General features: G+C 43.1%; 2 protein-coding genes across 5 annotated transcripts in view; both read left to right on the forward strand.

The window, feature by feature from the left end:
- Window positions 1–1,140: 1,140 nt before the first annotated feature.
- LOC308332921 (DNA excision repair protein ERCC-6-like) lies at window positions 1,141–11,836 on the forward strand. 3 transcript variants are annotated; one of them, XM_080789062.1, is made up of 10 exons: window positions 1,141–1,204; window positions 2,052–2,121; window positions 3,646–3,690; window positions 4,592–4,913; window positions 5,147–5,976; window positions 6,122–6,236; window positions 6,567–6,755; window positions 7,320–7,663; window positions 8,741–8,930; window positions 9,558–11,836. In XM_080789062.1, exons 2-10 carry the CDS (start codon window positions 2,081–2,083, stop codon window positions 11,382–11,384), a joined length of 3,903 nt encoding a protein of 1,300 aa, XP_080645188.1. In that variant the 5' UTR covers window positions 1,141–1,204; window positions 2,052–2,080; the 3' UTR covers window positions 11,385–11,836. The 3 variants fall into 3 exon arrangements, with proteins under 3 accessions (XP_080645188.1, XP_080645190.1, XP_080645189.1); XM_080789064.1 differs by having other exon boundaries at window positions 6,570–6,755; XM_080789063.1 differs by having other exon boundaries at window positions 1,161–1,215.
- A 1,674-nt stretch (window positions 11,837–13,510) lies between these two features.
- The window catches only part of LOC308333235 (sodium channel protein type 4 subunit alpha A-like), a 41,120-nt gene continuing 31,915 nt past the window's right edge, over window positions 13,511–22,715 (forward strand). For both annotated transcript variants that reach the window (XR_013965784.1, XM_080789475.1), the window contains exon 1: window positions 13,511–13,729. The gene's annotated coding sequence lies outside the window, so the exon portion shown is untranslated. The remainder of the gene's footprint in view (window positions 13,730–22,715) is intronic.

Here is a 22,715-nt window from a genome sequence, read left to right on the forward strand (position 1 = left end):
ACTCAGCGTCAGCACTGGTGCTCCACAGGGCTGTGTGCTGAGCCCCATACTCTACACTCTCTCTACACCCACGACTGTACTCCCATCCATCCGAGTAATGCCATCATCAAGTTTGCGGATGACACAACAGTGGTGGGACTCATTGCAGAAGGGGATGAGACTGCGTATAGGGAAGAGGTGCAAGCGCTGTCAGAATGGTGTGAGATGAACAACCTCATTCTCAACACCTCCAAGACCAAGGAGCTTTAGGAGGAAGAATATTCAGCCTATCCAGCCTATCTGCATCAAGGGAGAGGAGGTGGAAAGGGTCTCCGACTTCAGGTTCTTGGGCATGAACATCTCTGACAACATGACCTGGTAAAAAGGTCAACAGAGACTGTATTTTCTCTGAGGAAAATGGGCCTAATGGAGAATGTGCTACTGTCCTTCTACCGCTGATCCATGGAATCAGTTTTGACCTATCTCTCCAGCTGCACGGTTTTTCAGCTGCACGGTGGCAGAAAGAAAGTCACTTCAGGGGGTCATAAACACGGCCCAGAGGATCATAGCATGTCTTCTTCCATCTCTGGAGGACCTCTACAAGAGACACTGACTAGAAGAGCATCCTTAAGGAAACTATGTATGTTTTTTATAGAGTATTATGTATTTTTAAATTGTAAATTAATTTCGTTGTCTTCTACAATGAAAGATTTTCTGATTCTGATTCTACTACTAGCCAATCTACATCGACACGTTGTGAGCTTGTAGATCAGCTATTTTGAACCATTTTTAAATGTTTTAAAATAGTAAAAAATGGCAAATAATTAATTAGGTTTAGGGGTAAGGGGTGGCACAAGATATAGCTATCTGTCTATTTAGAGTAACAGAAAACAGGATTAATAGGATATACTAATTTATTAGGTTAATTATTGCGGTGTCTTCACTTTTTTTTACCAGAAGATGGCAGTATCTAACATTACAAAAATAGGATGTTCAGTCCATAGTTATAATGAATGCGGGAGGAATGTTCCCATTGGTTCTGCGTTACTAGATCCCGCCCACCGCGCCTTTTCCTTAACGCTGATTGGACAATATACCGGTAAATAGCCGTAATGCGTCACCCGGCGGGAATAAGGCTACTCGCAGTCGTTTTTTTGCGGAAGTGTATGTAGTTACTAGTTGAGCTCGGCAAAGCAAAACAGCTTTTTTCCCCCGTCGTAGCCTCGTAGGTTCAAGGTAAGCCTTTTTGTTTTGTCGTTTGTCGTATTGGGCTTATTTGTCATAACTGCTAGAATTTGTCACGTTATTCTCTGTTCGACACAATCCACAGAGTAGTTTAAAGTTGAACTAACTATTGCAACTCATGTGTAGTTGTGTGTTCCCTCAGCGCGTAGTGAGGGAACACACTGGGGCTATGTATTGTACTCCTTATTATATGAAACCAGTGGTTCTCTAACATTTTGTCAGGGTTTTTTCGCACGACCCCCATTTGTTCAGCGAGACATATTCCACCGCTGTTTACCTGTTTTGACATATTGGTGCTGCTGCAGAGGTTGTTTCATGCATTGTACTTATTTTCCCTCACTCTCATTCCAAGACCAACTTTGTTTGTTGAACAAAGTTCACTGAACACTAGTTCAGCTGGAACTTGCCTATGCTTTTTATGGCATAGGCAGCTCCTGGCAGGATCCGCCGGGAGAATATATGCGCAGCTGCGCGACAGAGAGAGAGGAGCGCGTGTGTGTGTACTTGTGTATGTCAATTTTACTTCACTGCAGAGTGAGCAATGTTTGCTACTCTATGCCGAATTGAAGTGGACTCAGACACAGACCTTTTTTTTCCTCCCTGGAAATGAAAACGTCTGGGTTTCCGAGGCTACTATAGTTCAGTGGACCTAGAATGTTAACCCTGCCCGCCCACAGGAGGGCAGTTGAGTTCAAAGTAGTCCTGTGAAGTTACTACAGGCAGTTAATTGAATAAATTACATCTAGGTCTCCCACCCTGAAGTGTTAATGTAAACACAAACACACATCATAAAGTAACTGTAGAGCTATTGCCTCCTCTGTTTACAGAAAGAAGACGAGATTCATAGAACAGCGAGATGGATCCATACATCAATGGCATTTCTACCAAACTGGAGAAGTAAGTACTGAATAATTTAGCCATTTAAAGCTGCACTATGTAACTTTCTGCCCTGGATTTGAACCCGGTTTCCTGCACGAGTGCTGACATTTTTACCATTGGTGATGCGAAGCCTCCGTAGCTAGTTCAGGCAGACAACGTGCCTACCTGATCAGGTGACTAGTCGCGTGATCAGGGTGGCTCATTTAAACTGCCGCTCTGACATTCCTGGCTTCTCTCTCCTGCTGTGCGGTCGCTGCTGCTGCCTCTCCGCTCTGCCTCGCTGCCTATCTACTGTGCTGCTCATGAAGTTGCTTTGCAAATCCCACCGCCTCGCCATCATCCACCTGTAGGCTCTGTTTCTAGGTCCCCCGGCATGGGGTAATTCTATTTGGCTTATATCTCATCAAAATGTATACCAGTATTCATATACAGGGAATGAATGGGGACAGAGCCTGACGCCAATCTATGCTTCATATATCTATGCTCAATGAAATGTATGCTAAATTCATTCTAAGAGTTGTCTGACTGAATTGAGCCACCATTATTAAAACCACTTAACGTGTGCTGAGCGGTGGCTCAGGGGTAGAGTGCCTGGATGGGAACCGCAAGGTTGCCAGTTCGAACCCGGCTCCCCCAGAGTTACTGTCGAAGTGTCCTTGAGCAAGACACTGAACCCCTAATTGCTCCCGATGTGGTTGTTGGTGCCTTGCATGGTTTCCGCTGCCATCGGTGTATGAATGGGTGAATGTAATGCACAATCTATGTAAAGCGCCTTGGATAAAGGCGCTATATAAATGCACCATTTACCATTTTACATTGATATTGTTCACACACTCACACTGACTCCAGAGGCAACCATGCCTCTGGAGTATGCCTGCATACCATATGCATGGCATGCCTGCCATGGCTCATCAGTAGCAAGGTTATGTACAGAAGTATGCCATCGACGCAGCGGGTGGCAAAGTGGAGCTTGATGGAATGCATTGAAGTCAATTAGTGCCATGTGGGCAATGTTGTGAGTAAACAATATTTCTTAATGATTGTGACCTTTTCAGAGTAAGTTCAGGAAAATAAAAGACTTCACACGTAGTATTGTGAATGTGATCTTACCTTTTCATATGCACGCTATACTATATACAATTATTTTTAATCGGGTGTCTATGGGCTGACTGGGTAGTACATGGGCTGTCATCGAGTATCGACTATACTATTACACTATAATGCACAGTTAGAAACTTAATCTGTGTTTTTTAGAAGTCTCAATGAAATTATATAGTGTGCATAGTGAAAAACTAGACGGTGACGGCACGTCTGGTGATATTTTCCTGGAATTATTTTACATGGGTCGCAATCATTCTAAGGTTTGGCTGTTTCTTTTTTTTTCTTTTTCCCCCCCTTTTTTTTAAAGGTTTTTACCTTCTTTACAGCCTTGAAAAGACTTGAAAGAAAATCTCAGGGATGCAGTATTCAGAATCGGATGGTTCTTTGTGTTCAACTGTATTACTGACATTGTAGTGTTTTTCTTTTCTTTGTTTTTGACAGGTCATTGACTTTGGACTTCGATGAGAAAACAGAGGCCTATGATCGGTAGCTATGAAATCAATTTCCAATGATTTCTGATCTAGAAATAAATGCCTGACCTAGGAAGAAAATAGTTGTCCATAAAGAGCTGTGAACTTATGGCTAGAGCCCAACCGATGCCAGATTTCTGGTCCGATCTCTATTTAGGAGAGTCCTAGTCTACTTGCCAATGTTTTTACTAATATGTAAAGTGATTTAAAAACTCAAACGATTAACAAATAATATAAATGAACAACTTTATTTAACCACCCAATCCTTCAAAGATTTTTTTAAAATAGTTTATATACAAGCTTACGTGTTATGATGCATTCTGAGCTTGTATCTGCTATTTTAGAAAGCTTTTGGAAAAAATGTAAATGTTTGCCTGCCCTATAACGTGCCCAAATTCTGGCACGTCGGGTTGAAAGTGTGACGCATCAACTGCATAATTGCCAATATCCGCCTGGCCCTGCTAAAACCATCTTGTGTATCCAAAATGTTGTATTGTTATTGGATCTGTTTATCTTGATTCATCTTTAATTCATTGCAGTGTTTAACCCTTAAGTTAATTTACAATGAGGGAGTTGGCAGATAGGGGCCACACTGTCCTAAGGTTTCAGTATTTCTCATCCTGGGGTGCCGTCTATGGGGGAAGGGGGAATGTGGCAGTGTCTGTTTGAGGTAGTACACCCATTCATCTTATCTAGAGTTGCGTTGCGTTGATTTAAATGGGTTGCACAAATCATGACTTGCATTTATCCACTGTCTGCCTGTATATTCTAAAATGTGATATCGGTCCAACTTGTCATATAGAATCAATTACCCTATAACATACGGTAATACAGTAGCTATTTTGTGTATGTGATGGGAACCACTGAGTCATGCAACACGCTGGTGAATACATAACTGTAATGCTTTGATTTTCCAGGCATATGAAGGACGGGAAAGCCGCTGCCAAAGTGGGAGATATGTCCAAATGCCTGGAGGAGTTCAAGAAGGCTTACAAAATGCTTCCCAGTGAAAAACTCAAGGGGAGAATGAATAGAATAGAGGACATCCTGGCAGAACAAGCGGATGATAGTGAAGATGAAGAGTTTGTGACAATCAATGGCCTTTCACTGTACAAGGACCTGCATGACAAACTGTACGACTATCAGAGAGATGGTGTATCATTCCTCTATGGTCTGTACCAGGATGGGCATAAAGGCGGTATCCTGGCTGATGACATGGGTCTCGGCAAAACCATCCAGGTACGGCTGCAACGAATGATTATTTTCGTTGATTAATCTCTCGATATAATCTTTTATTATTCAATCAATTCTTCAAGTTATCTGAACCCCTTGAATGTGTGTTCCTGGCAAAAACTCACCAAGCAATCGTATATTGGTTCAGTTTATCCGTATATCCTGTGCTGCAGGCCAAAGTTTAGCGCTGCATTTTCTTTCTTTTTTTCAAATCTTTAATCTTTCACCCCTACATCCAGATCATCTCATTCTTATCGGGCATGTACGATGCTGGGCATGTCAAACATACCCTCCTCGTCATGCCCACTTCCCTGATCACCAATTGGACAAAGGAGTTCAACAAGTGGACCCCTGGCATGAGAGTGAAGGAGTTCCATGGCTCTAGCAAAGCTGAGCGAAACAGGAATTTGGAGAAGGTCCAGAGACGTGACGGCGTGATCATCACCACATACAATATGCTGATAAACAACTGGGAGCAGCTGGCATCTCACCATGGCCGGGAGTTCAAGTGGGACTACATGATCCTGGATGAGGCACATAAGATAAAGTGCTCCTCGACAAAAACCGCCAAAAGTGCCCATGCTGTACCGGCGAAAAACCGCATTCTGCTCACAGGAACCCCTGTGCAGAACAACCTGCGAGAGCTGTGGGCTCTGTTTGATTTTGCCTTACAGGGCTCTCTCCTCGGCGCGGCAAAAACCTTCAAATCAGAGTACGAGAACCCCATCACCAGGGCCAGGGAGAAGGATGCCACTCCAGGAGAGAAAGCCCTGGGAGCTAAAATGTCTGAGAACCTCATGACGACCATCAGCCCATATTTTCTAAGGAGGACCAAAGCAGAGGTCCAGAAGAAACAGGCCGCTAAAGAAGCCATGAATGAAGAAGAACACATAGACCCCAACAACAGCCAAACCACAAATGATAAAACCAAATCAGGCGGTGCAGTCATGCCTAAATTGACGAGAAAGAATGACCTTGTTGTGTGGACATACCTGAGCAAGATACAGGAAGATATATACAACCAGTTCTTATCCCTTGACCACATCAAAGAGCTGCTCACAACAACCAGGTAGGCCTGTCGACTCAACACACACATCTTTATGCTACTTTAGTACTTTTATGGTGTCACAGTTGACACCATCTCTTGGGGGACATTGGTCAAACTAAGTATATAGCTTTTACTAAGTGGCTAATCTCGACAACCCTACTAACAGGTCACCTCTGGCTGAACTTACTGTCCTGAAGAAGGTGTGTGACCACCCACGGTTGCTCTCTACTAAAGCCGTTGCTGAGCTGGGCCTGGAGGAATGCTTGTCTGTGGACCAGCAGGTAGGTCACTATACTTTTTGCACAATCATTAGAATTCAATTGTTATACTGTATTTGCTATCATTATTTCAACGTCTTTGTTCACGCTCTTGCAACCATTTTCAAACTGGCATTCCTTCGTTGGGCATTTCGGATAAAACTTTAAAATGTTGTCTTTTTCCATAGTACATTATTTCTTTTGATTACTGTATCATCGGTCATTTCTTTGTACATTTCATATTGGGCTTTGTTGTGTATGCAATCTTTTGTTTACAAAGCAAATGGAAATGTTAAGTTTCAATGCTAAAATCACAATTGAATGGTCAACTGAATGTCATGATGACCCTACCAGCAGGAAACTGGAGGAAGCAGCATTGAGGGCATCTCAGACGAAACTCTCATCTCTGAGTCTGGGAAGATGATGTTCCTCCTGCAGCTCCTCCAGAGGCTCAGGGAAGAAGGTCACCGGACCCTCGTCTTTGCACGTTTCCGGAAGGTGCTGGACATTCTCCAGCGAGTCCTTACTAACAGGGGATTCAAGGTGTGCACCATTTTTATTTTGTTTCTTTTTGCTGGATTAAATCAAATATGATTGATTATATTTGCCCAAATACATCCATCTGTATTGTAGTGATAATATTGTGTTGTAACGTTAATGTAAAAACAAATTGCAAACTGGACCATATCCAATCCACCAAAAAACACATGATTATTGATAAATAACTAATTTTTATGTTTAATACTAGGTATGCTGTTTGTTCACCATAGATTTCATGTCTAGCCTAGTTGTTTTCTTGGTACTCTAATTCAGTGGTTCTCAAACATTTTCATTTTTTCAATGTATTTGGCCATGGGTACCAATTTGTAAAGATGTAGGTGTAGATTTTTGTCTTACACAAACATTAAAATTCCTATATGTACTTATGTAGATGAGCAAGTCGGCTTATGTTGTCCTGCGCAAATTGACAATGAATGTATGATAAGAGCACCCCTCACTTCACACAGGTGTGATTTTATTTTGTTCTAAAAGTGCACAATACGTTGCGATGCTGTGAGCTTGTTATGTAGCCTGCAGAATGATTCAACTAATTGTATTGGTTGTAAGGTTATGAGGCTGGATGGCACGATCAACAAGATGGCTGAGAGGGAGAGTCTCATCCAGAGGTTCCAAAAAGACGGACGCTACTCCGTCTTTCTGCTGACCACCCAAGTGGGCGGCGTCGGCATCACACTGACCGCTGCCAACCGCGTGGTGATTTATGACCCCAGCTGGAACCCTGCCACCGACGCCCAGGCCGTGGATCGCGCGTACCGCATTGGGCAAAAGCAAAATGTGGTGATCTACCGGCTCATCACCTGTGGCACTGTGGAGGAGAAGATCTATAGGCGGCAGGTCTTCAAAGACTCCCTGATCAGACAGACCACAGGTGACAAGAAGAACCCTTTCAGGTAGGCTATGGGATTATACATTTTATATTCAATTTTATTATAGTGCCAATCTCTTGCTACACACTTGAAACCCCACTCCATGGATGGAGCCACAGCTTTGGGACCTCTTCTCTCAGCCCACGCACGTTCAAATGCCTCCACACTTTCCGCCACCATTGATAAGTAGTCTGCCTGCAACATCACATTTTGTCCAGTAAGCGTACATTGCCTTATTGCACAATCCAGGAAGTGGCCTACTTACTGAAGTGGTGACTGTCATACTCATCACCACTTCCCTCCCCCTTTTTCTCCCCAACACAGATTGGACCACACACACACGCCAGGCTGCAGTGCAGTGCGTGTACAGTACAGTACAGTACAGTACAGTACAGTACAGTACAGTACAGACAAGCGCAGTACAATATGGTACTGTACGCTACAGTACACCATGGCACAGAACAGTATGTTACAGCACAGTATGGCACAGTACCGTTTCATATTGTACCGTACCATACTGTACTGGAATGTACCATACTCGTACGGTACCATACTGTACCATTTCATACTGTACTGTGCCTTACTGTACACTATGGTACCATACAATACAGCACTGCACAGTATGGTACGGTACATTACAGTAAAGTACAATACAGTGTACTACAGTATGGTACAGTGCATTATGGTACGGTACAGTTAAATACAGTACACTTACTCTTTGCTACAAACGCTGTCATACATTACATGAGAATACGCAACAAATGCTATCTTATTTCCGTCTATGATGCTTCCCATCTGCATTTACACCCTATTGTGTGCATCAATCACACTCATTACTCACACCAACACCTTCCTTGCTCACTACAATTGCCAGTACAACATTGCAAGGGTGACGGCGTCGCAATGGAGCCAACGATGCGTGGAACTACAATCGTTTCTAGTCACAAGTTGTAAGACAATTTGCCAAGCAGAGACAGTGCAGAGTGTGACCTAGTTCCTCCCGTTCCTATTGGAATATATGACTGAACAGAGCCAAGTCCAGAGTGTGACCAGTTTCATTTTAATGACACAGTAAGTGAATGCATACATTTATCTTCACAGGTACTTCAGCAAGCAGGAACTGAAGGAGCTCTTCAGCCTGGAGGAGACGCGGTCCTCCAACACTCAGATTCTGCTGCAGGAGCTCCACTCCAGACACCGCATGACGGACCCCGAGCTGGATGAGCACATAGCTCACCTGCACTCCATGGAGATGTTTGGCATCACTGACCACGATCTCATGTTCTCGCAGGTAGTTATTGATGTTTCTGGGGGTCCTTGACATGGAAAAAGGTTGACAGTGGTTTTCAACCAGTGTTCTAGGGACCACCAGTGGTCCTTGAGGTAGTTCCAGGTGGTCCTCGTCTAAATGAAGGAGTTGGTAACCAAAATGTCTTAATTTACTGTGATATGAAAAGGGTTCATCGATTTTCATTGGACACACTTACACTCCTATTTATTATGTTATGTAGGGATGCACCGAATACCATTCGGCCGAATAGTGGCAAAAATGCATATTCTGTGTTCGGTTCGGTAGATTTTCAGAGCCAAAACTGAATAGTCAAATGTCAACCATTCGTAACTTACTGTTTTGTTGTGGTGATGTGATGAAATTGTAATCATGTCTGTTGCCATTATCATGTAGCTCTACAACAAAGGTATGGCCATGACGGCAGTGATACAAAAACTGGTAAAAACATGTATATATCTATCTCTCTCTCTGTTTTCGGCCAACTGTTTCCTATATTCGGTTTCGGACAAGAATTTCCCATTCGGTGCATCCCTAATTTGTTTAACAGTGTCTCGCGGACATCCACACTTGCACTGCTTGAACCTGTAAAGGTACTGACAATAAACCTTATTTATCTTGATTCTTGAGGTGGCCAACTGCGATGACGAGGACCCCGAGGATGAACAGGCTCAGTACATCGAGACAAGGGTCCAGAAGGCACAGGAACGTATGAGGGTCGAGTCCGAGCTCCATGCTCAGCTGGCGGAGAGCATGGGTGCAAGCACAGAGCCAGCCTGGCTGAGACAAATGGGTCAGAATGGAGCGGCAAAGTTAAATGAACAACGAGAGATTGCAAAGCCCCCACCCTCCCCTCGCTATAATTATGACGAACTCGGACACTCGCCTGGTGTGGTAGTGGACCTCGACCAGTCTGGAGCTTATGAAGAGCAAGAAGATGGTGCACAAAGTGAGAGTATACAGATCATCGATGACAGTATGGATGCAAGTGTTGAAGAGAATCCGGCTGTTGGATCGGTGGAAGAAGGCAAACCATCACTGAGAGATGTGGCATTTCAGTCTGGTCCTGCGGGGGAGCACCATGACGGCGTGCAGATGGTCAACATCGCTTTGGATGATAGTGTTGCAGAGAACCAGGCTGAAGAGAAACATGACTCACCCAGAGATGTGTCCTTGAATGGAGTTCTGTGTGGGGTCAAGGCACAGGATGTGCCCTTTAGTGAGGTCATGGACACTTCAATGACGGATGCCAGCCTTGGCGGTGCTTCAGCCAGGGATGTGTCTTTCAATGGGGTTCCAAGTGGGTTAGAGGAAAGCGATGCCGCCATTAGTGAGGTCATGGACTCGTCAATAACTAAGGACACTGGCATCTCTCTGAAGAATAAAAGACTGTCTGTCCTGCAGTTGTCTGCAATGTTGAGTATGAATGAAGACAGTGAAATGAACTCATACAATGAGTCCCCCCAACATGGTGACTTCGTCCTTCAGCTGGAGGACAGCGATGGCGACATGTTCGAGGGTGAAGACCTGGACGAAGAGAAAGTTGAAGCCCAGGAGAGGAAGTTGCTCTCCCGTCTTCAGTTAGAGGGCAGTTTCGATGTGGATAAGTCACTCAATGTGGGAAGAGGGCATGTGAGTGTCAATGCCTCCCGTGTCTCTGAGATGGATCAATCTGCAGTCTCGTTTATAACGACCAAGAACACGGCAGCTGTGATAGACAGCGACGAGGAGGAAGATGACCCTATCCACCATCCCATTATTGCCCCGATGGATGAATCGTTTACTCCAGAACTGGTAGCTTCGCCTTCCAGTTCCACTCCACTCAGATCCGCCCCACTCGGCTCAAGGTCCAGGATGAGTTGTGTAGGGAACGCCTCTGTGGCCTCTAGGTGCTCTCTGATTAGGTCATCGGTGGGAAGAGGGCATGTGAGTGTCAATGGCTCCTGTGTCTCTGAGACGGATCAATCTGCAGACTCGTTTATAACGACTAAGAAGAAGGCAGCCGTGCTTTGCAGTGACGACAGTGAAGAGGAGGAAGATGACCACGTCCACCAGCCTGTTATTGGCCCGTTGGATGTATCGTTTGCTCCAGAACTGGGAGCTTCCAGTTCCACTCCACTCAGATCCGCCCCACTCGGATCAAGGGCCAGGATGAGCTCTGCAGCGGACGCCTCTGTGGCCTCTAGGCGCTCTCTGATTAGATCATTGGTGGAAGATGTGGAGGATGATGATGATGAAGGAGAAGAAGAAGAAGACGAGAGCAGCACAAGAGAGGACAGTGAAGATGTGGAGGAGGATGATGAAGAAGAAGAAGAAGAGGAAGAAGAAGACGAGAGCAGCACAAGAAACGACCGTGAAGACTCCAAGGAGGAGATTGAGGACAGTGAAGGCACTGAGTCTGAGTGGATTGATGCCACTAATGCAGAATCTGCTTCTGATGATGACATGGACTTATGAAACCAGCCAATAACATTACATTTTAACTAATTATATTGCCTGTCAGAAACCTTGTATATTTCCCGTTCTTGATAATTGTGACACTTTGCAATTAGGCCAGGAAATTCTATTTTGGAAGATGAAAGTGTTAATTAACCATCTAATGGCAACCTCCCACTGTTTTATAAGATGGCATAGTTGACTGTGTTGACATCTTACAGAATTAGTCATTCGAAATATTTTGGTAGGACAAGAATGGGTAATCTCACTATTTTGTCATAGTACAGTGTCGCACAAGTTAACAAAATGGGTACAAGGCAAGCTCACAACTTGATGATGTGTTGAGAGCTTAGTCTGCTTAGATGATTGTATTGGAGCCACGGATACTTTTATTTTCTACCATCTCCTGAAAAGTACATCTTTTGCACATTCTTTAATTCTGTAATTGCTGTCCTTAATTTTTTATGTCTTGTTTGCGAAAAGAAAATAAACTTGTTTTGTAATTCTATTTATCTGTCTTAGTGTTTTTGAGAGTACAGTATAATGGAACTATCTATACATTTTATAGAAATTAACTGCTCTTAACCCAACAGAACAAATCTTTTAACAAAGTTGGATCGTGTTTTAGAGATTAATCATTAAATTAAAAAGCTACGCCAGAGCTAAACTATTGGCACTTGGCACATTGTATGATTATGTGATCTGACTATATTCTATAATGTTGGCGACGTCGTCTTTGTCACAATGAGCATGAGCGTTCTATCAAAAATACTTTCCCATCAAATGCTGTGACTTGTCAATACAAAAAGGCGACATCTGGTGGGCACAGAATTTGATTCCAGTAGTTATCAATATGTACTACCGATAGTTTTAAAGTGTCTTACATCATAAGATGCCCAGCCCGCACCGCACGGGCTTACAAGACCCTCTCACAATTTGACATACATAATGATACACCCGTGGAATAGTAAGAGTGGCGACACGCTTTGATATCGCCGCAATATGTGCTATATAGTTCCAAACATTGAAACTGTCCCATTGAGATAGAACATAGAATGAGCACTTCCGCATTCCATTGTTACAGATGGGAGTCAACCTTAGAGCCGGTCCGTCGCCACTCGAACCAGTACCACCTGGATTGGATTTCTGCGCATCAGTCGTCACACCAGAGGACAGGACAGCCAGTAAGTAATTAGTAACTACAATGAAGACAATGTTGGGAGAAAGAGGGTCGCGGCTTCTGAGAATCCATACACGATCAGTGTATTTTAATATCTGGTCTCTTGAACTCTTCTCTCTTGAATGAGTTTACCGTCCTAAGTCTATCACCAGTAGGCTATGCTATTGCTGCATAGACGAAGTTGGTTGAAAAGTAGCCCTGGTCCATAGCGTTGAAAACCAGGAATCGGGTTTAAGTTTCTGCTGAGTTGTGAATGGATTAGCAGCGCCTTCTGTAGTTTTATGTCTGATCCCGTTTAGAACCAGACATTCTGCAGACATGAGGAAGAGGGGGACGTGGGAAAATGGACACGCAGAGGTCTCCAGTTCCAAGAAACGGATGACAACCAGTTAAACATTTGTAATCGCAGATATCATTTTCCTTGTATAATCATACCACGCACCTTGAAGCCAGATATAGCCTTATGCATTGACACACGCGGGACATCACTGCACAGTGCACTGTACAGCCCACGATACTCACTGATGCTGTCCTCTACTTTTCTCCGCTGCTGAGCATCAGGTGGTTTAGGCGCAGGACTGGATTTAGTATTCGATATCTTGGGTGGTGCATGCGTGGATTGCGCGCTGGCAATTCTTGTGCGTCCCATTTCCACCACGAGCAAACATTACATTTGCCTTCAACATACATGTATAAGCATGGCATATTAACCTTACACTCTGTCTCTATTTCAAAGTAGGCTGGTCTGGTTGGTTACTTTACTGTGCGCGCCGCAGCACCAGAATGCGCACCAGAAATGTTGCAGTAGTTTAATCTATTCTACAGGTAGAGGTGTAGCTAATAAAATAATATCATTGATTGATGAAGAAAACTATTGATACCGCAGTAGTAGCCTACTCAACGTGTTGACTGATATGATTATTGATTATTGCAAACTCTAACATGGACCAACGCGGTCGCGCTGTGAAAAAGCTTCTCTGGAGTGTCATGAAGTTCCGTTGATCCTACCTGAAGCAACTCTCAGGTTTCATTCAGGACGCCAACAGCAACAGCTGTCCTGGAGCAAGCCTTGGCTGACAGAGGGAGAGAATTAAGTCTCCAGTAAAAAAGACTTGACGAGAAGACTTGGATTCTTATTTTTCTAAAGTTACTTGAATTCATTGGAATTTATTTTACAGTGTGCAAGGTAAGTGTTTACATGCTTTTCTGTGTTGAGTTGTGTGGATTGACTGAAGTGAGGTTGTGTTGAGTTCTGGTGGAAAGTAGTTTTACTTCATTTAAGTTTTTTATTTTATTTAAGTTGTACCTGGCCAAATATACATTTACTCTTGTATTGTGTACGCATGCTGCTATGACTTAATATTTTTAAATCAACATATTTGATACCCATTGTTTTGTTTGCACAAGCATGCAGTTGTTAAAATTAGGTAGTTTGTCACATTTGGCACATGAAATAACTGGTCTCGTACAAGGCTAAATAACATACTAGGTCTATGTTAATTAATAATGTGATTGTGTGGACATACAGTAAAAGTATAATTGAGCTTGGTCAAAGTTAGGATTTATACCTGTGTGTGTGTGTGTGTGTGTGTGTGGGGCATGCACTTGCACAGGTCATCATTTGTGGTCATGTTTGTGGAACCTGGCCTTGTGGCCTATGTGTTGCCACACAGGTGCCTCCAAGAACCAACTGTGGTGGGAGAAGTGCAGCATGTGGCCATCTGAACATACCTGCTCAGGCGCAATGCAAATATGCAATATATATATATTAAGTGCCAATGTGCTAGCCAGTTTGGACACTCCCAAGTCTCTATTCCCACTATGTAGTATGTACCCTCCCTGGGGGCAAGTGTTTTATTTTTAGCCCATGTCTTCCTGGCAGATGGGCAAGATTATGTGATGCTGTGGATGCTCATATGCAACCATTTCTCCACTGCTAATCCATGTTGCCCAAATCAGAGGTGTAGGACTCTGGGAGACAGCCAGGCCCCAGGTGCTATGGCTTCCTGGACAAAGGAAGTTCCTATTAGAACCTTTCAGCAGTATGCCTGTGCCACTCACTCTATAAACGGATGTGCTCCTTCCAATGGAGCTGTTATAAGGGCCTGTAATGAAGTCAAGAAGTACAGGTTTTCTGCTTTGCGCACAGTGAGTCTTCCATTGCTGGTTGTTCAATGGGAATACAGACATATTCCTCCCTCCACAAAATATAGTACTAGATGACAAAAAAACACTGTGGGTGTGTGTGTGCGCGTACGCGTTGGCATCGCATGCTCTTGGACACCGGAGGTGTTGGTTTTGGGTTTCTTTCACCAAGGGAAGCCATGTGACTGCTTGGCAGGGTCCCTGTCATTTCTGTAGTAGTCAAGAGGTGAAGTAAGGTTAAAGATAACGCATTCTTTATATTTTCTTCCTCAAACCCAACTGTAGAGTTTTCTGATTCATCATCACCACAATTCTCTCCAAGCTTAGTCGTGTTTGAACCCATGAGAAGATCATATACCACATGAATCATATCATGTTAGCGGAGTGTTTGTCTCTGTTCGAATTTTACTCCTGTGGCGATCTTCACTGGCTATATAGCATCTGTTTGGCTGGTTTGAGTTTCATAAGCAGGCCTGCAGGCCCTTTCCTTAGTTGTAGTTGACATATCAGACTGGATGCCACATGTTTTTCAAGGGACTGTAATTAATATGACACTTATAGCTCAGGCTAGTCACAGGTGCTGGATGGATGTATAATTGTATTTTTTATTAACACCATGAAAATAGGATATACAAAATAGTTTTAATATTTTTCAACAATTTACCCTATTCGGAAGATACTTTACCCAAATCAACTCCCCATCATTCTCTATTACTAGTTCTGTTGTTTCTGGCTGTGGATAACATGGACTGAAATGGCCTGCTTTTAGTAAAAATGCCATGGAGTTATACAGGTATTGTTGTGCTGGTATTTGTTTCATTTTCCTCCTAGCTTCACACATTTCTGTGTAGTCTTGTCACTGCTGCCTCTACATCGCTCACCTGCCAGTAACCAGCCCCCACAGGGAGGACACAGCGCCTCCACCCTACTCCTCAACATTAAACACAACAAGCTTAAAATCTAGACGGGCCCCGCCCCCAAGTTATTAGCGCAGCCGGCGAAAACCTCAACAGGCCTGAAAATTAAGGCCCGGCACTATCTAGTACCTGGGCCCTCATCAAACCCTGTACACTCAAGACACTGTTTGTACAGCGTACAAACGCTGCCACCCGTAGATCTCCATATATGGAGCTGGCCTGTTCATATGTTGATCTGACCCCCCATGCCAAAGCGCCATTGCTTTTCGCCTTCAGGGCGTCCTACTGGTAATAGTAGCCTACTGACTGAAGTAGTGACTACGGAAGTACTATTAAATGTCAGTTAAGGGAGCTACAGTATATTGTGCAGATCTTCTTTGTGCCTTTTATGGCAATGAATCTGTGCCTGAAATGTAATTCTATGAGCTTCTTTGACCAATTTTACACTCTGAGTTAAATTACCACTCAGGATTTTGCCGTGCATTAAAGAAAAGCACGGGGCTTACTTTAAGTCCTCACAGCTTGTTGGTATGAATTGAGAGAAGCATGTCACATACGATGGCAGCAATCCTCTCAGCATTCATATAGTGCATGCTGGCCTGGAATACCGTGCTCACTGTTTTTTAATGGCACCCTACTTAGTTATCATACCAGCTCAGTGGCCTTGTGGTTAGACTGTCCGCCCTGAGACTGTTAGGTTGGGGTTCAATCCCCGGCCGGGTCATACCAAAGACTCTAAAAATGGGACCCAATGCCTCCCTGCTTGACACTCAGCATCAAGGGTTGGATTGGGGGTAAGTCCCTGCGCATACTAGCGTCATGTCCAGGGGGTGTACTTTACTTGTACATCAAGCTGCCTCACACTACAGATACAGGAGATAGGCTCGTGCCCACGGGCCTCATGGCTCGGCAAGGCTACTACTTAGTTATCATAAAGTAAAAACAAACTAACATAAAGGCACCAACATGATCCTTGAGCCCATGAACACGTGTCTAAATCTGCGACACCTGCGCATAACTAAAGTATAACTGGCTTAAACGTTTTGATTTTAATTAGCACTACATAACCATTTACCGTATTAGACATTATAATAATAGCAATTAATGACATTATCACCATGAATACATTTTTCAGTACGGTTTTCAGTTTACAGTTTTATACAGTTTCCTGTTATCGGCAACCTTTTTGGCATGAAGTGCCATGTTCTTATTTTCTTGATAGTGAGTGTGCCATATCAACATGCAATTATGACTCCCAAGTCAGAGTTCTGAGATTGAATGAATGCAGAATTATGTACAGAGGACTTAATTGTCCGTCATTTTTGAGGGTCAATCAATCCTATATCCAGCTTTAAGTGTATGTAATTTTTGTCCCAACACAAACACAGGTGTGTCCGTCCGTCGGTCCTTTGTGTGTGTGTCCGTTCGTCTGTCTGTATACAGCTAATCTCCGGCACCGTTAACCCGGTCGATGCAAAAGTTTGCAGGATTGGCCCGTTTTTAACAAAAACCCTCAAATCATGAACGCAGCATGCAATTTACTGAAATCTTTCACATACTTTCCTACTAGGCTGAGGAATATATCCCACCCTTTTCACATTGGCCAACAGGTGGATTTTTGCAAAAAAAAAAATTGGAAAAAAATACCTCACATCATCCAATTCAATTGCCATCCAAGGTGTAAGAAGAAATGGCACCCCTTTCACATTGGCCTATTATCGCGCCATCAGGAGGCCACAACCTGACCTGCCCTGGTGGAGACCTGTGCCCCGAGGCACACTTCATCTAGTTTATTTTATACTTTTATTTGAAAAGAAAGATCCTCTCCCTCACACTTATGCCAGTGACCTGTGCTAGTTTTGGCATTGGTACCATAGGTTGATGATGTGTTCTTAGCGTTAATCATAAACCTCACCATAATGCGAGAGTTACTTATATTATATAACATAAGTTGTGACAGGTGTAAAAGATGTCTGTGCGTCCCCCGTAGGGTTTCAAACACAAGGTTAACTGGTGGGTGACAGGGTGTTGAAGAGAGTAGAGTGCAAGGCAGCGGCAGCATGAGATTTGACCCAGTGAGAAAATTGACCAATGAGGGCACAGCAAATGTCAAACGACGTGTGGATAAAAGCCCTTGTTTACTTTGTAGATATTTCGTTTACAACTTGACTACTGTACATTCCAGGCATGACATCATAGTTTATAGGAATAGGTTTATTATGCGTGGCTTTTCCATATTGTAAAATCCAAACAATTAATCCAGTTAATGAGGTTACAGAAATTGTAAATTGGTTAAATACTATATGCACTGGCATTGCAAAGACAGGCTGTCATTTCAATCACTCAGTATAATCCCATTTTGGAACAATGAGGAAACAATGATGACATTGTTATGCTAATATTAAATCCAAATGAACTAGGAAAAGGTTGTGGGACAATATTTGATGCTTCTATGTTTGCATTTCCAATGGAAGTGCCATCAGCTCCTGGTGCTATTTGACTAAACACCCCCAAGACGCTGGGAATGGGTGACATGCATTGGGCAGAATGAAAGATTTCAATGTAGTATTCAGGGGTGCAGCATCTCTTTTGAGTTCATGTTGTATTTGTGTCAACAAAACAAAAACTAAGTAACTTCATATGATTTCCGGATAGGAATATAGCTTCCACATTCCAACACCAGCTAGTGTAACATATGCATGGGTGTCTCTATTTCAGCAGCCTCAACCGGAACGTCACGTCAAATGTATAGACGTGTGGTGGACTTAATGTGATGTGACAGGTATATGACAGCGTATCTCTATGGATGATTTAGAAACCCTTAGTTAACACCCTGCCTCTTCCTCAGTTTTTCCACCAGATGCAATTCCAATTCCAGCATATTCCCCACTGGGATTGTTTTTGTATAGTTTGATGGCGATCGGTCCCAACAGTTTTTTAGATTGGTTGCGTTAACTTGCGTACGATGAAGCATGCTGATTGTTATCTTTTGTCAATTATATTTTGTAAAAGGTCAGACTGAGAACACAAATTAGGGCGGTAATGAAAATGACAGAAGTTGCAATGTCTCCAAATTTATGTGAAAAAAGAAAGAAAGGTGCGCTCCCTCAGATCTCTGCCAGGCCTATAGTTGCCTACCTAGGGAAATGATTGATTGATTGGATGTCTTGTCAAATACACACTGAAGGGGCATATTTACCCCTAAAAAAACAAATGATGTACAATGTAATATCAAATCTGTATGATACATTTTTATCATGTGACTCCAGATATCATGTGTAGCCATTTTCTCTCTCTCTTAAGTCGTCCTTAGATGAGCCCTCCATCGTCGCTTCCTGTCATCCCGGGTCTCTATACACCTGGCCAGTTTGTTGTTACTTTGCACTCCTGCATCATTCAAGTAGTCCATAAGATATCAAGTGTCAGTATTGTTGGTTCCCATAGTGCCAATTTGCTGGCTACCAGCTTTTGATGTCTCATTCTCCTGGCTGCTATTAAATAAAAAATGCTATTTTAAACTGATCACTATCAGTCTAGTAGTTGCAAGATGATACAGACAGACAGACAGACAAACACACAAGCTAGCTTCTGCCTGGTGGAGATAATGAAATCCTGTGTTCATTTATTTCTTCAGATGGTACAGAAATAGTTAGTGTCTACTTGCTTGTGGGCAATGAATGTGAAATTGAGATAGGGCTAAGGGCTCTATATTTACCTGAAATAAATAGTTGTAGTTAAACATATTCCGTCATGAGTGTGATCCCAGTTTGTCTATTTTAATCATAGACTGTAAAAAAATATGGACAAAGCGTTCCCCGGGTCTGATAACGTAAGTTATCCCCGGGTCTGGACGTAAGATGAAGCCAGTCAGTCCTTGAATTGTAAATCGCCATCTTTCTAGATCCGTTTGGGCCCAGCTGGCCATTGGCTGGCCCAGACAACGAAGCGGGTTTTTATTTTGACTCGAACGGTGGGTGGCTCCCGATCATAGACTGTAACGGTAGCCCCGCCCCTCAGAACATACGCTTGGTCATTCTTTTAATAAATGGGACCATAATTTTCCAAAAAGAATATTATGACATGAGAAATGAGACTTTAAACTAGTGACTGGAAGCAGAAAGTATTCATGACCATGTTTATTAAGGTAATACAGTCTAGGTGAAGTTGGGCCCAAATACATGGACCTCTAATGGGTTTTTTTGGGCCCAATGACAGTGCCACAACAGGCCATTATATGAACTTTCAGGAAGTCCCGATTTCCTTAGTGGCTTCACAAAATATCTGTCTGACTGCCCCCCTGATTTTAATAGAAGCCTTCTCCAGCTTATTATAAGAGTTTTCTCCCATTGTCAAGATTGTCAAGCTTTCCGAAACACGGCCCCTGCTTTTCAAGGGATGGGTTTTCGTCTTCTCACAATTAATGACGTGACAATGTAATCAGGAAAAGTATCCTATGGGCCATGATGAAACAAATCCATCATCGTCTAGTGTATTTTAAGCCTAGTGAGCCCACTGAGGCCCCTTTACTCCCAGAACGGAGGCCATGAAATGGGATGATGAGGGGGATGCGGGATCGAGAGTGAACAGAATGACTACCTGGTCTGGATGTCTGGGTCACTATATATATATATATATTTATTTTACACAGGTTTAATGTTGGTGTTTAGTTCAATGACAATGAAGGGAATCATAATAAGCCATTTACGTCATATTGTCTCTTTATTGTTAATGGCGTTTAATGTTTGTGTTTGCACCGTTTGTTTTACACAGTTAGACTTTAATATATACTAGCGCCCCTCACTTCACACAGGTGTGATTTTTTATATATACACAAAACAGGAATTTGAGGTGTGTGTGTGTGTGTGTGTGTGTGTGTGTGTGTGTGTGTGTGTGTGTGTGTGCGTGCGCGCGCGCTATGTGTTCATGTGCATGTTTTGGGGGTTGCTATTGCCAGTCTTAGTGATGGTGAGAATGATGACGTCTGAAACGTGGTTTAGACTAGCAGTATTGGTGTTGTTTAGAACATGGGAACCCCCGTGAAAACGAGTTGCTGCAACTCAAGGGACTATCCTCTAGCGGAATTTCAAAATAACAAAAAGGGAGGCAGGGTGCTGAGGTGGAAACTCTGCATATTAGGGAGCCTTGTAAAATAGATGGTAGAACGGTGAGTTAGCCACAGTAAGTGCGTTTGGCATGCTGGCCTGTTTATCGGAGGGATGTGAAGCAGAAAGTCAGGGCTCAGCCAAGATGGAATGAGCAGAGTCATCGGCCCTCTGTAACCCGAGGCCTTGCCTTGATTGCCCGTAGCAGCTGGGGAGCTATCGTATCTGTGCAAATGTGTGCGTGTCCTCATATGTGTGAAGATGTGTAATTATTATCTGTAAATTAGGTTGTTGTGTATGTGCGTATCTCTGTATTGATGCATGTTTAATCTGTGGCTATCACGTGCATCAGTCTTGGAAAGTCCCCCCTGCAAGTTCCCACATCTGTGGGAACACAGGCAGTCTTCCCAGTGTTCCCACTACATAATCCTCCAAATTAAGACATCAGTACTGCTGTCTGTCATATCTGTGACGACATGTGTCAACAGCAGGTGGAATCTGTGTTCAGTTAACTCTTTAGTTAGAATATTGTTATCCCTTAGTCCTAGTCTTCTCATCAAATAATATTCACTGAAGGATTGACTAACCAAATAGATTTTTCTTATTTAATATTTTTTATAGAGGGACAGACAGTAGGCTGACAGGAAATGGGGGAGTGACATGCTGAGCCACGTCCCAGGCCTAATCAAATTGATTTTTAAAATGGTTTATACTAAACATACTGTGAAGTCGAGAAGGACCAGGGTACAAATCTGTGACCAGCTGGTATGAGAATGGGAATAGAGAAAATTAATTATGAATTATAGTACATTAAATAAGTTGTTTATTACACAAACAGCAACAACCTATTTTTGTCATATTTTTCTTCTTTATATATATATATATATACACACACACACGCGCACACGCACACGCACACACACACACACACACACACACACACACACACTGTGAAGCATATGGCATTGAAAACTGGACAGTGTGATGCTCAGTATGCAAATAATTATTTGCAAATAGTTCTCTATCAATGAATAAGTGAGATTATATACTTTTAGATATCAATGACATCCAAGGTCTGTCTGTTTGAAATGACTTAATTTATTAGTTACACGTGATGGTAGATTGCAGACAAAGAGAAACAAGGGAATCAAACTCTTCTGAACATGACATCGAAACTCCTAACCTTAGCTGCTCCTGTCTAGTTGCTAAACGCATTGATAGAGGCCGCTTGGAAGGAAGCAGTGCAACTTGGCCTGGGCATGTAGCGTCTGCTAAGCTAATATGTGTAATCTGATGTACACGAGTAATGTTAGGGTCCCTTTGGTTCTGTGGGAAAGTACCCTGTTTGGAGCTCCAGCACTGCATGGTCCCAAGTGTGGCTTGTCACTTTGTCATTACCGTGACATTTTTATGTGGGTCACCTTCATCCTGCTCTCAGGGTAGCGGGTGAGGCATATAGGGTGGAGCTTGCGGTTTGGGGTTGGGGACCTGGACATAGAACAAGGCAGCTAAGCCGACGGTGGTTAATGACACTCAAACATGCTCACAGACATAAACACGTGGCACACATGGCACAAATTCTATATCTCACATACTCTCATTACCATGTGCATAGTGCTTCCAGTGCAATTCCAATACATACCTGTATTAATAACTTAATGCCAGGGTTTATGGCCTGCTCATATCCATTGAGAAGATGTTTGCATGCCACTGACTTGTATGTTTTTATAATGCCTGCCCTGTGTAGTAGGTGTCTGTACATGATGTGGCTGCCAGGGTGGGGTGGATGGCCTGCGTGTGTGTGTGTGTGTGTGGGTGGGTGGTTGTCAGTATTGGCTGGATCAACTTTTTCTAAATGTCTAAATTATCATTTGACTATCACTTCTACAAAGTGTAGAAATGATATAGTAAGTAAATGCAAACAGTGCATTAATAGCACCTTTATACAAAGTGCATAACATTCATTTCACACACACATTCACAGCAGATGAAACCCATGCAAGGCACC

Source organism: Protomyctophum bolini, assembly GCF_963924005.1.
Source record: "Protomyctophum bolini genome assembly, chromosome: 18".
Lineage (NCBI taxonomy): Eukaryota > Metazoa > Chordata > Actinopteri > Myctophiformes > Myctophidae > Protomyctophum > Protomyctophum bolini.